The sequence below is a fragment of the Notechis scutatus genome, chromosome 1, assembly GCF_049901735.1.
Source record: "Notechis scutatus isolate UNSWTSFEM ecotype Mainland chromosome 1, rNotScu1.2, whole genome shotgun sequence".
Lineage (NCBI taxonomy): Eukaryota > Metazoa > Chordata > Lepidosauria > Squamata > Elapidae > Notechis > Notechis scutatus.
Genome location: NC_142009.1, coordinates 242,686,425 through 242,703,699, shown reverse-complemented (window position 1 = coordinate 242,703,699; position 17,275 = coordinate 242,686,425). Strand labels below are relative to the sequence as shown.

General features: G+C 34.2%; 1 protein-coding gene across 1 annotated transcript in view; it reads left to right on the top strand.

Annotated features, from left to right (window-relative positions):
- OTOG (otogelin) overlaps positions 1-14,807 on the top strand; it is a 115,967-nt gene extending 101,160 nt beyond the window's left edge. Inside the window, exons 46-55 of the mRNA XM_026668384.2 lie at positions 218-319; positions 663-761; positions 2,659-2,699; positions 3,384-3,459; positions 3,880-4,058; positions 5,519-5,623; positions 7,126-7,245; positions 7,648-7,693; positions 10,565-10,644; positions 10,754-14,807. Of these exons, the coding sequence (XP_026524169.2) occupies positions 218-319; positions 663-761; positions 2,659-2,699; positions 3,384-3,459; positions 3,880-4,058; positions 5,519-5,623; positions 7,126-7,245; positions 7,648-7,693; positions 10,565-10,644; positions 10,754-10,954 (1,049 nt within the window). The 3' untranslated portion in view covers positions 10,955-14,807. The remainder of the gene's footprint in view (positions 1-217; positions 320-662; positions 762-2,658; positions 2,700-3,383; positions 3,460-3,879; positions 4,059-5,518; positions 5,624-7,125; positions 7,246-7,647; positions 7,694-10,564; positions 10,645-10,753) is intronic.
- Positions 14,808-17,275: the final 2,468 nt, after the last annotated feature.

Below are 17,275 nucleotides of genomic sequence, written 5' to 3'. Positions count from 1 at the left end.
AAACTGTATAATAGATATGATAAAAAAAAACCTTTATTGTCATTTTTTACGGTGAGCACACTGGACACCTTAAAAAGAAAATTCTGTTTTCATTGATGGTAGACTAAAAGGTTAAAAGGAAATAAAATGTTCAGAAAACTGTATGCAATTATAGAAAACAGAATAATAAAAAATAGCTGACCTTATTTTTCAGATAAATTACATTTTTCTCTCTTAGCCTGTGGCATTTGTTCTGATCAAATTCCCCTGTGCCAAGAAGGAGAAAGGCTCACTGTGGATGGCAATACCACTGACAGATGTTGCCCTGATTATCAGTGTGGTGAGTTTGTTCTCCGAGGTTATCTTAATAATTCTGCAGTGATTGTTCTGAGCTATAAAATTGTCATAAATTAAACTTTTTATTAATCTCCATTTATTGTCAAAGTAATTATGCAAGAAAGATAGAAGGTTAATGTATTAATGCATATTGTTTATCAGTTTTTATCTATATACATTAAGATGTACAGCAGTAAATAGTTAATGCTGAGAAGTTAAACACACAACATTTTTATTTATGTGTGATTTAATAAGTATCACCTTGACTATTTTTCATTCAAATAAAATTCTTCCACTTTAAGAATATGAGGATAAAACCACATCTGTCTTCTATTTTTAACTTGCAGTCTGTGAAACCTTTCGTTGTCCTGAATTTAAATGTATGTTGGGAATGTCCTTGATAGAAGTTTGGAGTCCCGAAAAATGTTGTCCATATCGTAGATGTGGTAATGATGTTTTTTTCATTTATCTTCAAGCAATTAACAGCAATTTTTTTTTAAAAAAATACAAAAGCCAATAGTGTTGAATTAAAATTATAACTATGGTTCAGAACAATTGAGAAATATGGTAGATTGACACTGAATAGTTTTTAAGAGTTGTTTTATTGCCTAGAAAGTTTTCCTTAGTCTCCAAAATATCTCAGCTACAACTTCTAATTAAATTCTTTGTAAAATAGCAATAGCAATAGATTTGTATATATAGCACCTTGTAGTGCTTTGCAGCCTTCTCTGGGTGGCTTACAACATAAACATATTGCCCCCCAAAATGTGGGTCCTCATTTTACCAATCTCAGAAGAATGGACGGCTGAGTTAACCTTGAGCCCATTGGGATTGAACTCTTGGCCGTGGGCAGGGTTAGGCTGCAATACTGCACTCTAACCACTGCTCCAGCCGGGCTCATAAATGTTCATTATTGGGCTTTGATCTACAATCAGTGTTACTAATGTGCAAAATCATTATTTGCTCCTTTGCAATATATTTGTAGTCAGGGCCAACATAGACAACAAGGTGAGCATGAACATTCTGTTGAACAATTAGAGAATTGTTTACATATATTGAATAAATATTGAATGTATGAACTGTATTTATTCAATTTATATAGTTGCCCATTTCGGGCACAAAACCAAATTTCCGAGGCCTTATAAAAGACTAACGGGGACCAGGTCAATCTAATCTCAGGAACAGGAAGGACAGTGGTAGGATTCAACCAGTGTAACAACCGGTTCGGTGAGAGCATGCACATGTTACATTTGAAAATAGCAAGAAATCTTACCTTTTACTGCAGCCCTGGTGAGTAAAAACAGCTGAGGTGTGGCAATATGTGCTGCCGTGCCGATCAGCTGTGCTTCAAACAAAGGAAATATAGGACGGGTTAGTACAGGGGTGGGTGGGCGGGGCCAAACGATCGCCGGAACTACCACTTCACCCAAACCGGTCTGTACCGGCTGAATCCCACCCCTGGGGGAGGATAATATTTTAAAGGGTGGGTGCCATGGATAAGCACAAATGACCTTGAGAGACAAGATTAAATTCCACAGACTAGGCAGTAGTCGAATGAGAGAAAGTTGTCTCAGAAGGAACTCTCTTAAGTTTCTTGGACTGTAAAAGTGAGGAAGAAATGCACTTTCAGGCTTGCAAGATTGATGTTTGCCTTGTGAGGAGAGGAACCAAGAAGTGGTTGCTCTCTCCTTATTTTAGGATTACATTAACAAAATCATTGTTACAGTACTTACAAACACCAGCTCATTAAGTGAAGTGATAGAATAGAATAGAATAGAATAGAATAGAATAGAATAGAATAGAATAGAATAGAATAGAATAGAATAGAATAGAATAGAATAGAATAGAATAGAATAGAATACTTTATTGGCCAAGTGTGATTGGACACACAAGGAATTTGTCTTGGTGTAAATATTCTCAGTATACATAAAGAAAAGAATCAAGAATCATAACATACAACACTTAATGATAGTCATAGGGTACAATCAACAATCAAATCATATAAGGAAACAGTCAATATAAATTGTAAGGATACAAGCAACCAAATTACAGTCCTACAATCACAAGTGGGAGGGGATGGGTGATAAGGAATGATGAGAAGATTAACAGTAATAGTAGTGCACACTTTGTAAATAGTTGAACAGTGGTCTCTCTTCTTTGAAAGTTTATTCTATAAGAAATCTTCAAAATATTTATAGTGTCACAATTTTTTTGTGCAGTGTTGGTTGTGTTGTTTGAAAAATATAATTTAAAAAAATGCATTTGATGGATGTTTCGCTGCATTCACATCTTATGGATAGCTTTCTGAGGACTGATTTTCCCTTCTTCAATTTATTATTTTAGAGTGTGCATGTAATACCATTCCAAAGCCTCAGTGTAAACTGGTAAGAAATCTTACTGAAATATGCCTAAACTATCAACAATCTATTCTTGTTATTTTTCAGAATTTAGACTATGTTGTTATTTTTAGAATTTCGGGTATTCTTAGAACTTCTGAATGCATTCATATATATGTATAGTATATGTTTCATCAATTATAGATCCAGTTTAATAAAACTAATACATATTGCAAATAAATGCTCATTGTAGCACCCATTCCTGTACATGAGGGCTTAATTAATTAAAATGCTCTTGGTAACATTCAACAAAGTGAAAAGAGAGGTGTCTATTAATCTGACATACATTTTTCCTCTGAAAAAATGTATTTGAGACTCTTTGAGACTGGTAATGTCACCTTGACTCAGTAGGTTCAATAGGAGTAAATCCCTTTGAGCTCACCAACATTGACTTTTGTTAAATAAGTGCAGAATTAATTAGTGAATGTGTAATTCAAGTAATATGTTCTAGAACCTCAGCGTTAGTGATTTATATAAGATACCTTGGGATTCAGATTTCCTTGTGGATATACATGTATAGGAACATAAAGCAAAGAATTGTGAAGGAACCAGGCTTTTTTACTTTTCTTAAAGTTAGAATCCATAACTATTAGGAAGATACAGTGAACAGAAACACTGATATTGAAGAACAATATTTATGGCATAATATTGATATTTTTCTGATGTGAACAGGGAGAGAAAATGGTCTTAGATGAAAAATTCCAGAACAACACAGAAAATGTTTGTCACTGTACTAAATATAAATGTTGTAAGTAAACCCAATTTTCTTTTGAAAGCTCTAATTTATATTAGTATGAATAATGTTTCTATTTATAAACCAGGCATTTTTAAGGCACCATAATTCATATTTAGAATCATTTAAAAATAAAAGCGTTTTTGTAAGCATATGCTACTTTCCTTCAACTTGAAAAAACTTGAAAATAGCTTCAAGGAGAATTGAATGGAAATGTTTGTGGCTAGCTCCATTGTTTTATGACTGCTGTAGGATTCTATTGTCAGGAGAAAGTCATGAATAAATATTAGTGTGTTCATTTTCTTTCATCAATTATTATTTATGAACATTTAAGTATTTTGTTTGTCTCACTTTCTTTGCTTGAAATAGCAATATTATTTAAAGCGTGTGAACAATTTTACATAATGTTGTTCATATTTATTGAATTTTTTCCAGCAAAAGACAAAGTATGTCTGAACAATGAAAGAGGTGTTCTGCTTCCAGGACAATCCATTGTTGAACACTCATCTGGTGGCATTTGTCACACTTCATACTGCACAAGTATACTTGACCCTGTTACCAAGTTCTATCAGATGAATACCTCCATTATTGATTGTGCAGCAAGGTGCAAATCTGTAAGAAGTTCAAAATTAAACTATAAGTTTTGACTGAGAAGTGTGTGTGTGTGAGAGAGAGAGAACATTAATGGCAAGATAATGAATCCATCCCATCCTCTACCCGAATGTGCTTGACCAGTCCTTGAATTTCGCTGTTCCCTGAATAATAATCTAAAGTCTTTGAGTCCCTCACCTGAGATGTGAAGTCCCATGCTCTAACTTTCCAAATATGTCAGTTACATGATTATGTGTCATGTTAACACTTAGTGACCACATAGATAGACCTTCTCCTGTATGACCTATTCCTAGTCTAGTCTTCCAAAGGTATACCTAGCCATCTTGCTGCCGGTTGTTTTCTTAAAGAATAGAGAAGATGGCCTTGATCAAGAGGGAAGGTCTGTTATCAAGACAACAATCAGATAAATGTGGGCCCATACCAAGAAAGAGATTTATAAACATGCTGCAGGCATTGAATTGCCTCCCCATTTCACATGAAGATAAAAGAAGTTCAAATTTGCACGTTTTTGCTATTATAGCTGTTCTAATAAAAGTAGTTTTAGGCCCCCTGGTGTCTATTTCTTTGTTTGGTGTATCTTATAGCAATAGCACTTAGACTTCTATACTGCTTCACAGTGCCTCACAGCCCTCTCTACAGAGTCAGCCTATTGCCCCCAACCATCTGGGTCCTCATTTTACTGACCTTGGAAGGATAGAAGGCTGAGTCAACTTTGAGCTGGTGAGACCCAAACTACCAAACTGCTGGCAGCCAGTAATCAACAGAAGTAGCCTGCAGTACTGCATTCTAACCATTGTGCCATCACGGCTCTTATAGGGCTGTTGTCTCTTTTTCTTCTTTCCTTCTACTTTTCCCAGTATTACAAACTTTTAAAAAGAGCTAGGTCTTCATGTAAAGTCTCTAAAAGACAATAACTTGAGCCTGGTTATTGTGCCTCAAGTGAGAACTCTGGATTGATGTATTCTATTCACATTTTCTACTCCGTTGCTATGGGGAAAGTGAAATGAAGCAGTAGTTGCCCATTCAATTCAAACCGCTCATACATAAAGACTCACAATGAATTTTGGTTTTAAGCAGCAGTAAACCTAGATAACCAAGCCCAAGTCAAAGTAGCCACTGAAGTATACTGAAGTTGAATACAATGATTTTTTAAAAAAAATATAAGCAATTTTGAAGTTTACAGTGAAGCAAAGTGTATGCACATACATTTTGCAGAAAGCTGGGGAAACCTTTCAGGGAAGAATGGTGGCTTTACTGGTTTGAGGACAGCTGGTTTGCTCATACCAAGACATTTTGTAAAGCTCCCCTTAACAAAGTTTGGTTAATTTCTTATATAATACTTTCCATGAACATATAGTGAACATAGTACAGAGCAATTATAGTATCATTGTGGGGGTTTTATTCTTGTAATTTTGCTATTTGCTTTCAACTATATTCAATATTTTATCCTTATCCTTTTCAGCATCAAGTATATGAACGTCCAAAGGATCTAACAACTTGCTGTGGAAAATGCAAGAATGTGTCCTGCGTTCACACATTCACCAATGGAACAATTTCATACTTTAAGGTACTTTTTTTTTTTTTTTTTAAGAAAGGAGAAGGTTTGAGAGATCCTTGGTGAGCTCTGAGTTTGGTTGTTTTCTTGCAAACATTTCACTACCCAAACTAGATACCTTTGGCAGTGCAAGTAGGAAGTTGGATTTGCTCCCATTTTATATTGTAGTATTTGCCCTGACAGTGTTGGTGGAGTGGTCTTGGTAGTTCTTTGATTGGGTTGTTGACTGTTAGCTTGTTTGGCAGTTCCTTAATTGGGGCATTGTTTGCTTCTTGATTGTTAATATTAATCTTGGTGTCAATCTCTAGGTGTTAATGGATGATGATGAGGTGTTTTTGTCTTTTTGTTCCTTTTTTGGCTTGTTGATTGTCTGTTTTGAATGGTTTGTAGTTGTTGTTTATGTCTATGTGCCTGTTGATGGCCAATTTGTCAGAGTACCAGGCTTCCAGGAATTCTCTAGCATTGTTGGACTTGGCTTTGTCTAAGATGGTCAGAGTGTCCCAATTGAAACTATGGTTAAATCTGTCCATGTGTTATGAAATTAAGGAGTTTTCATCATGGCTTCTGACTGCTAGTTGGTGTTCATGGATTTACTGTGCTAGTCTTCTGCCTATTTGTCCTATATAGTGGCTATTGCAATCTTTACACTGTATGTTGTAGGTGACTTTTTTTTTTTTCCTGGGCTGCTAGGTCTTTTGGTTTATTTGGGATATTTTGGGTGGCTCTGTAGGGGATGTTCATTGATTAACTAAGTGCAAATCTTGAATTTCATTTGCAACTCCAAATACTACTCTTTTCTCTTTTTACTATTTGTACTTTTTACTATTTATACACTGTACTATTTACTACAGTGATCTGAAATCAGATGACATTTTAAAAATACAAAGTTGTGCATGCTTAACTTTATGATATATTTAGTAGCATAGTAGATTTAATGTCATGAATCCTGAATATGTTTAATAGATGACCAGAGCCATTCTACAATCCAATACAAAAGAGCCAACTGTGCATCACTCCCAAATACTTCAAATCTTAGTGAGCATAACTTTGATTAACTTATAGCTCACAAAACACAAGGAAATGCTGATCTTGATGATGAGCTAACACAATTCCTGATCATTCTTCATGGTGGCATTTCTTCATAGTGAAAGTTGTATATATGCAGTACAATAAACAGTGAGTCTAATTTGCTATCCAAGAATAATGATTATTGTATGGTACTGTTCTTTATTGGTAAGTAGGCTTTGGTACTGATTTGCTCTTCACAAGGATCTACATTGCGGTACACATTATATTGACCCCATTCAACTGTGGAAGGATTTGATAAGGATTAATATAATTACTGCCTATAGCTACAAAAACAAATTATCGAAGAGACCCAAAGCATACATTGCATTGTAGATTTAAGAAAAAGGGTGATAGCACAGCAGAGCTTTTGGCATTTGGTCCTGTTTTTCTAACATTCTGCATAATACTTTGTATTTCTGATCATGTTTGTTTTTAATATTTTGTAGCCTGGGTCAAGTTGGACCTTAAACTGTCTCAAATATGATTGCATAAATACACCAGTTGGATCAATTCTAATTACATCACCCATCAGCTGTCCACCTTTTAATGAAACAGAATGTGTGAAGGTTAGTGCTTCAATATATTTCTTTTCATATGATTTCATGGGGACCATAAAATTATCACAAGCAGATGCATCATAAAATATTTATAGCTGGTCTGGAATATAGGTTAGTTTTTTCATGGGAAGAATTATTTCTCCTGACTCTTATATTTACAGCTATAGGGCACATCTATCTATATTAGTTTAGGTTTTCATAATAGCAGCTAGGCTCAGCTCTAATTATGTTTTTCAAATAAAATTTGAAATATAACAAAGAATTTTACAGTATATATATATATGTGTGTGTGTATATATATATATATATATATATATATATATATATATATATATATATATATATATATATATATATATATATATATATATATATATATTGCATCTGACTTTTTTTTTTGTATATATTTAGATTGGAGGATACATTGTCCCATTCCTTGAAGGATGTTGCAAGACATGTAAGTTGCTACTAAAGCATCAGTATTTGGGGCATGAAAGGGAAGAAATTTCAAACATTGATTATCATCAAGAGCAATGTAACTAATAAAAGGTGTCTATTAATTGATTTAAAATAAGTAATACTTTGACTCTAGTCATCATTTACAGAGTTTTAAAGGCATTTTATTCAGTGGAATTTCAATTTGTATATTGTCAATACAAATTTCAAAAATATTATTGGTTACATCTTCATGAACAGATTCTAATTGTTGAAGGTAACATTTCTGGTTACCTGAAGCTAGGATGAAACAGAGTGTATCTGTAATAAAAGTAGTATCTTTACTAGTGATCAGTGGATAGTTTGTTAATAATGCTTTTTTAAAATTACCTTTTTTAGTGTATATGTTTATTCAGCATAATCACCCACAGATAATCCAGTTGGGAGGCTACTGTTGCAAGCGTAAGGAAAGATAACATGCTGAATACTGATTTGGGGCATCTATTCATCATGTATAATATGTTCAATTTGTAATGTCCTTAGGTTCTGGAGTATCATTTTTGCTCCCATTCCCTGTTAGCCCAATTACACCTACACCTAGCCTTAAGTGTAACACAGGTACATTTTCTTGGAAATCAGTAGGAATGAACCAAACAGAGCCATTGTTGATTTCCAACAATGTACTCCCTCCTAGAAGCATAATGGCCCTCCGGTCACAAAACCTGACTTAAAAGAGCTGCATCATAGTACTAACTGCTCATTCTTCAGATTTGCTCACATCTTTTCATTTTGCACTGTATGGGCAGTGCATTGTTGTTAGCCAACAATGTACTGTTGGCAGTAAGCATTTGCATAGTGTTTAATTTGCTGCACGGTTTGTTTTATTTGCTTAACTGAGTAATTTCAACACTGCTGTAGAACATAGAAAAATATTTTTTTTTTGCTTATTGCTATTCAAATAACACTTCTGCAGAGAGCATGGCATGTTTTTCTATCCAATGTTATATCCTAAATAAATATCTGAATATTCTCATTTATTATATTATATTATATTAAGAGCCGTGGTGGCGCAGTGATTAGAATGTAATACTGAGGGCTAGTTTGGTTGACTGCCGGCTGCCAGCAGTTTGGCAGTTCGAGTCTCACCGGCTCAAGGTTGACTCAGCCTTCCATCCTTCTGAGGTTGGTAAAATGAGGACCCAAACTGTTGGGGGCAATAGACTGACTCTGTAAACTGCTTAGAGAGGGCTATAAAGCACCATGAAGCGGTATAATAAGTCTAAGTGCTATTGCTATGATGATATAGAAGTATTAAATATAACAATCTGGCATTAGGACAAAAACGAAGAACAAGCAAATCTGTAATTATAAACATACTAAATATGATATGAAAATACAGGATTCAGCTATCCAGGGAAGCCAAAATATGGAACCATTAATAAACTAATTATAATTATGGCTTTAATAAAGGAGAATGTTTGTAGCTCAGGGTTGACATAAGGGGTCCTTGGTGTTCTCTGAGCTTGCTTGTTTTCGTGCAGACGTTCTATTTACCCAAACTAGGTAACCTCATCAATGCTAGTGATGCTTTAGACTAGCACTGATGATGTTACCTAGTTTGGATAATGAAACGTCTGCAAAAAAAAAAAAAAGGACCCCTCAATTATGGCTTTGTTATCCTTTAGGCAGATGAAACTACAGTCCTGTGCTATATATTACACTGACTTTAATTAATCAAATTATGTTAGTTACACATGTTGGGAATAGGAAGCGCCTTTCCTGCTATGCCAATCTTACAGCTTAACCTGGTTGCAAACTGCTTACTGTATTTAAAACAGAAAGCCAGTTCAAGAGAAATGAGATAAATAGAAAGTATTTAGAAAATTGTATATCTGAATTGTCCCAATCCTATAGTTGCATCTTATTTGATTAATTTTATGTGACCAGTTAGGCAATAATGGCTCTTCCTTCCATCAAATTGTTGAATTGTGGAATTGAATTGTGACTTGACTCACAAGGTCATCCGTACTACTCACAATACTATATCAGATCATTTCAACACAATTCTCAAATTCCTTACATAAGTTACATTAAACATCATTACATTACATTATTGCATTAAATTCCTTACATTTGCTAAATACGTTGCAAATTTCAGCAGAATAGCATATATGCATAGCTATGTATGTTAAGCATTATAAATACTGAATAGACACTTTATGTTAATTTACGTATTTACCATGCCCACTTTGTTGTATAGAATTACTTCACCTAGATTAAACTACTGTCAGAACTGTATTTCAGTTTCTGGAGCAAGGTATAAATACTACACAGTTTGAGGACTTTGGGTTAAATCCATTAACTTATGTTTGTCAATCTGAATTCTTAGTTAGAAGTCTGAGCTGATATCCCAGGATTTTAAAGTAGATGCATATGATTATGTTTTTGCCACTTTAGAAAGTTGACCTGGCATCTGTATAGGTTTCACTCCTTTTAGTGGTAATTGTATCAGAACAAAGCATAATCTTTATAGTATCTAAACACTGCATCTCTAGTGTTTTGGGCAAACTTTTTTTAACCCTTATTTTTTTTAAAAAAAATAAACCTTATTTAAAAGTTATAAATACAATAGCATCAGTAGTTATTTAATTTCTTTTCATAATTATTTCCTTTTTTTTCTTAGCATGTTTTATCCCCTTTTGGGGTACAGTTGTGCATAGCGATTTTAGTATTTTTAGTATTTATTTGATTTGTCAATCGCTTACAAGATACAGGTATAAAAATAAATATAGTTTTGAATACATGAGATAGATACTTGTAAGAAAAATAAAAAAAACAATAGGACAGGGACAGTAGGCACGATTCATATTTTCCAAAAAATTCATTATTGTAGGTAAAGAAGATGGAAAATTCTGTAAAAAAGTGACTGTTAGGATGACAATACGCAAGAATGATTGTCGGAGTAATACACCGGTAAGCATTGGACCATTACTGTTTGCATCAGCTCTGTTAATGTTTGGAAGTCATGCACATATTAAGCCATTTTATTTACTGAGGTTTTTTTGTGTGTGTTTAATCCCAGGTAAACATTGTTTCCTGCGATGGAAAATGTCCTTCTGCAAGCATATATAATTATAACATTAATACCTATGCAAGATTCTGCAAATGTTGCAGAGAACTGGGACTACATAGGCGAACTGTACAATTATATTGCAGTGGTAATTCAACCTGGGTCAGCTACACAATTCAGGAACCCACAGACTGCTCTTGCCAATGGTCATGAAGCAATGCTAAAAGAGGTCTGTTACTTAATCAGCTTTGGAGGCAATTAATTTTATTCCCAGAATAAATTCAGAATTCACGATGCAGCTATCTATAGTTAGAACAATTACTTTTAAAGGTGAATATTTGTCATTACATTTTTATTGTTCTCCTTAACAGATGGATGTTTGACGTTATTGTTATATTTTTAGCATCCAACCCCATAAGAAAATGATGCTCTACTAGAACATTCAGTATTTTTCAATGCTAGTTCATCCTGTATAATTGGCTATTTATATAACTGTATAGATGGTTTACTTTTACAAACAGTAGAGTGTAAATTATTTCCATTCTTTACCATCAATTTATTAGTACTGTTACATTGCTCATATGAAGAGGCTGTTAAATATGAAAATAGATTGAGGATTATAACCCTATAGAACCACTTAAAAGAAGTGTATGATTCAACTCTAGTTGTAAGTAGATACAGTAGCTGCAAATAATAATCTTGGATGATGAGATGTGGTGGTTCAGTCAAACAGAAGCATACCCATTCAGATACGCTTCCATTAACTATGCACAGTCAGCTGTGTCACATCTCTGACAAGTAAAAATGGGCCTTTTTAGTCCAAAATACTTTTCATTGAAAGAAAAGGAAAAAAAAATCCTCTTTATTAGTTCTTAATCAATTGCTAACAAAAACATTCCAACTAAGAGGAAAAAAAATATTCCGGGCCCTTTTGAATTTCATAAATATAAGTTCTTGTCTTGTGCCAACTTTCAGAAGAGAAGAAGTTGCATGTAAAAGAATGCAAATCATGTAATGATATGCACATTTATCAGGGAAATGTTTTCAGCATGGATAAGTGTATATATAAGCTTGATCTCTGGTGGGTAACATGGTTTAAAAGTAGTTTATAGTGTAATGAGACATATTTTTATAGGAAATGTAGATGGTATATTTCAATTATTTAACGTAACAAAGAGCAGTCAATATCTCTTAAAATCATTAGGACAGTTTTAAAAAATATTACAGTTTATCACATTAAAAACCATTCTGTCATGTGAACAGAATATGTGAAAAATAAATATTTAGCTATCTAAAATATAATATCTCTGTTATTTGTGGGGGGGTTTTCTAGACTAGTAACTACAAATAACAAAACTATGGATAACTTTGAAAAATGTACTTTAATCATGCACAAAATGTCCACCTGCCTTTTTGCATGTCTGTAAAGTAACAGAAAAATTATGGGTACACAACAAATGAATCTGTTCCATCTCTCATAGTTCCATCATCTTAGTTATTTCTACAGAGAATGAGTTCCATAGTGCTCCAAATCTATGAAGTTTTGAAACAGTTTTCCAAGGATTTGCTCAGCCTTCTTTTTTACTATTCACAAACAGCTGTTGTTATTTATAGTCCACAGCTTCACAGATCCACAGTTCTTAAAAAGAGATCAGATTTTCGTATTCACAATAGATTCATTTTTCTCCAGCCCTCTGCTACATTTCATTTCATTACTTTTCAAACTCTTGAGAATACATAGTTTGCTATGTGATAATCAGCTAAAGTAGTGACAATTTAAAAAGAGCCCAGAGTACTCAAATTGTCAATAGAAAGAAGTTTTGGGGTTTTTTTTTAAATGTACTTTTCTTTTGCAGGGATTATTTAATCAAAATATTCATGAATTAGAAGTCCAATGAAAACTTTTATGTATGTAGTCAGTTTTAATTTAATATTCTATTGCACACCTCTTGGTTTTAAAATAGTACCCTTTTCTGCAGTAGGATATATTTTCTAAATAAGAAATTTCCCCAAAACAAAAGATTCAAAAGCTCTGTATTATTTGTATGTTGAGAGCCAGTTTGGTGTAATGATTAAGGAAGCAGGCTAGATAACTGCAAGATCTGAAGGAGCCTCAGTGGTGCAGTGGTTAGAGCGCAGAACTGCAGGCTTCTTCTGCTGACTGTTGGTTGACTGCAATTTGTCAGTTCAAATTCCACCAGGCTCAAGGTTGACTCAGCTTTCCATCCTTCCGAGGTGGGTAAAATGAGGACCAAAAATTGTCGGGGGCAATATGCTGACTAAAACTGCTTAGAGAGGACTGTAAAGCACTATGAAGCAGTATATAAATCTAAGTGCTATTGCTATCTTGAGTTCTTGTACCATTTTAGGCACAAAGCCAGTTGGGTGACTTTTGCACCTGTCACTTTCTCTCAGCCCTAGGAAGAATGCAATGACAAACCACTTCTGAAAATTCATGGGCTCTTCCAGGAAGTTGCCAGACACCAAAACCAAACCAAATCAAAACAAAATCATATTTAATATTTCTGCTTCAAATATAAGGCATAGCTACCTCTGTATGTTAAGAAACCCACCGAAAAGTTCCTTCACTGACTCAAACATTCTAGTGATAGAAATGGATTCTGACCATTCATTGTTTCTTTCAATTAAATTCAAAGATTTTGGAAAAAATATTAAATACACCTTTTTCTTTTTTATGTATGCTGCATGATATTCATTAATTTAATATGAAAGTCTGTGTTTTTAGCTTACTATTTATCCTTTAAATGTTACATATCACGGTTCTGCTGTACATATATTTTACTTATATTTAATAACATTTAACAGCTTATCATAAAATATAACAATCCAATGTTGATTTTAAAAATTGCATTTAAAAAATCCAAATTAGAAGTGTGTCACTTTTGTTTTTAAGTCTAATGCAGCTGAATAAACTGTTCCTAAAGAAATCAAGATGCGGGCATATTTTATTCTAGGATCTCTGACTTTCAGAGATTATGTATTAATCACTGTATTTATGTGTTCTAAAGATGACATTCATTCAACAAAATATCATGTTTATTAGACATCACAGAGAATGTTTAAAACTGGAGGGCTACAAACCTCATTAGCGTTGGAAGTGTAATATGATAGAGGGGATAGGAAATCCCCCCCTTGTCCCATTAACATGATTTTGAGAAGACTTATGTGGTTTCATGATGTGGATATGATTTTGAATTGTTGTATACACCCACAAAATTTAAAAAATCAATTATTATATGAGGAATTATCATGCCGAATAGCAAAAAAAATATTTTTTTATGATGGAAAGACCATGCCACCATTAGTCTGGTAATGTGAGTTTTCTCTCTAGCTTGCTTTCTTTCTTTTTTTTAACTGATTAATTGATTTTGTTCATTTAAGTTGCTTTGACAATTACATTTAATTTTTTCCAGCGAAACTTCTCTCTAGCTTTCTACTGTCCTAAATTATTGTTTCTTTGTGGTCATGTTTACATGTTGCATTTAAAAAGTGATCTTATTTGTATGAGAGAAAGAAACAAGGATTTCTTCAGCTGTTTCTCATTGGTTAGGCTAGCATCAATCAATGTGCAGCATTTCCTGTAACAGAGAGCACTCAAAATCCAATCCAATATTCTACTAGCAGAAACAATTTCCACTGATGGAATGGGAAATAGTTCTCCGGTAACTCTTCATGGACCCGTTTCCCACTTCTTCACAGGCCTCCTACACTTCTTGAACAGATTTAAAATGCACACAGGTAACTAAAAAGAGGAAAGAATTAGAAAGTTGAATAAATTTTATTTTCAGAAAGATGAAATAATAGAGTTTTCTGGGCCATCTTGAGTCTTGGAAAGGTAGTACATTAGTATTAAAATAAAAAGGTGAATTAAAAAAAAATTGTGCATAGCCGTGTCTGTTGAAAATAATACAGAAAATGCTTTTTTACCCAAAAATGTCTGAGGCAGTTTAAAAAAAACTTCAATAAAAAATCTTAGTTACTAGTATTATTGATGAATGGTTAATACATTTTTCATTGTACCAGTATGTTTTGTGATCAGACTAATGAGCAGTTGTATAAAAATATATCCAGTATTTCCCTGAAATATAAATAAAGCATTTTACAAACTTGATCTCCCAAAATGCAATTTGTTCCACATTTCATGTTTTAATTACAATAGAGGCTTAAGCTACACTTGTGCTTGATCTTTTTTTTTCTTAATCCCACAGCTGTGTTATCTAAATCCTTTTCCCTCTTGGCTGCATTGTTGACTTCTTGCTTCCTAAGTTTTTAAAGAGGACAGAACATAGATAAGTTCTGTTTTAACTTAAACATTTTGATCATGCTCTATAAGGCGCAAGCCGTATTTTTCATTTATGCAGGGCGATGTCCTTGAAGTTTTGTTTTCCATAGCCATTCTGAAATTCAATTGGATTATCACTACCAGATACAGAAGAGGTTGTAGTCTTGTGGGGGCTTACAGCTCAGATCCGGTAGCCCTAAATTGGATGCAGACTTTGCCATGTATTCAAGGAAGACAAAATTTCAAGAACAACCCAAAATATCAAGCTTTTTTGTAATGGTGGTATTTCACATTAGTCTTCCTCTCCCACTCACACATTCATCTCCACTGACCAACATCCATTATTTCCCCCACCCACAGCCCCTTGCTCTCCCCTGACCCAGTTAATGCATATATTCATATATGTTCTCCCATTTCCTTCCAAGCTGCAATTCAGAATGGGTGAGAATAGTTTATGTGAATTATGTAGCTTCATAGTTGTTCAGTCTTCAGTGATACAGCATTCCTATATTACTGGAAACTTTGAATTACTAGAAACATATTGGTGGTCATGCAGCTATAAACGTGTGGATCCAGGAAGACTTCCAAATTGGCACCTGTTATTCCATAGGGAAATACAACCTCTTTAAGAGCCAAACCTGGTGCAATTCTAGAATCACTAGTATTCTGAATATTTTTCTTCTTCCATTCAGTCATGTCCAATTCTCAAAAACTGCCTGGCAAGTACCTGCAATTTTCTTGGCAGGGTTTTTTAAAAGTGGTTTGCCATTGCCTTCTTCCTAGGGCTGAGAGAAAGTGACTGACCCAAGTATCTATGGAGATTCTCAGTCATCCAGGCCGTGGTTGTCCCAAAGATGCTTTTTCAAAAGGCAACTGGACTTCGTTTTTTCTTGAAGACATTTTGCTTCTCATCCAAGAAGCTGAACTGAAGAAACTTCTTGGATGAGAAGTGAAGCATCTTCAAGGAAAAACAAAGTTTGCCCTTTGAAAAAGCATTCTTAGAATGTCTGTCCCAAGGTCACTCAGCTCATTTCATGTCCAAGGTGGGACCAAGACATCACAGTCTACCAGTTTCCAACCTGATGCTGGCTCATGTGAATAAATAGGCAAGACATTTTTCCTCATCCAGACCCTGATCGCCTTTACACTTCAGTTCAGGACTCTGATCTCATTCCATTGACTCTCCCCCCAGCTAGATATCAGCATACTCATGACCTCCACCCTGAATTAGTTATAATAACTCTCTGGAATGTCATATGGAAGTTCAAGTAGGTAAAGAAGACCAAGCCCATGGTAAATCCCATAATGGTGTGCCAAGAACCAGACCCTTCTCATGGTGCAATCATTGACTGTTCAGGAATATCTGTAGAACAATCACTTAATTGTGATTAAGAGCAATATTTATTTTCTTTCTTTTCATTCTTTATGTCCAACTCTCTACCATTTAATTCTTTTACACTCCAAGTTGCCGTCTTCCATATCCAATGTTAATCAGCAGAGGGCTATTGCTATTGACCTAAACCATTTTTATTTTGATCAAATGAGTCCTTTACATACAATAATACAATAGATAATATCTATACTAGATTACCAGCCTCAGTCAGATCCATGGAACATGCTTGATCACTTTTAGAACTTTTCAGCCAGTGTGCTCAGGAGAACTTAAAGCCCTTCTTATGCTGTTCTATGCAAACTAGGACCTATCTACCTAAAAAATTATAAAGAGATATCTATAAAAATAGAGAAAAATAGGCAAGCAAGTTACCTACATATAGGAACCATTTCTTTCTAATAATGCTGTTTTCTAAGTAATTCACTTTATTAAACATTCATTGTCCAACATTCTTTTCCCCAAAGAAAGAAAATATGTTATGGTGACATATCCCAGTTTTGGCTGGGTTATACTATAACACGTCTAAATCTTCTGTCAACAGTGGCATGGTGTTGCATTCATTTTTTAAAGTCTCCCTCTATGATACATCTGTTATATAAATATAAATAATGCAGCCCTATATTTTTATGGAACACTAATCCACCTTGGCTATGGTGTAATTATCAAATGATTTCATGCTATGCTGGTGGCAGGCCACATCCAGGGCCCATAACACATGCTGCTGAGCTCTTTTTAAATCCTCTTTGCACAGCTCCATTCATAAATTTGCCATGGCTTTTAAAGCAACATAGTTTGCAGCTTTGCAGAATGATATCAAATAAGTTCATTTATATTGCTG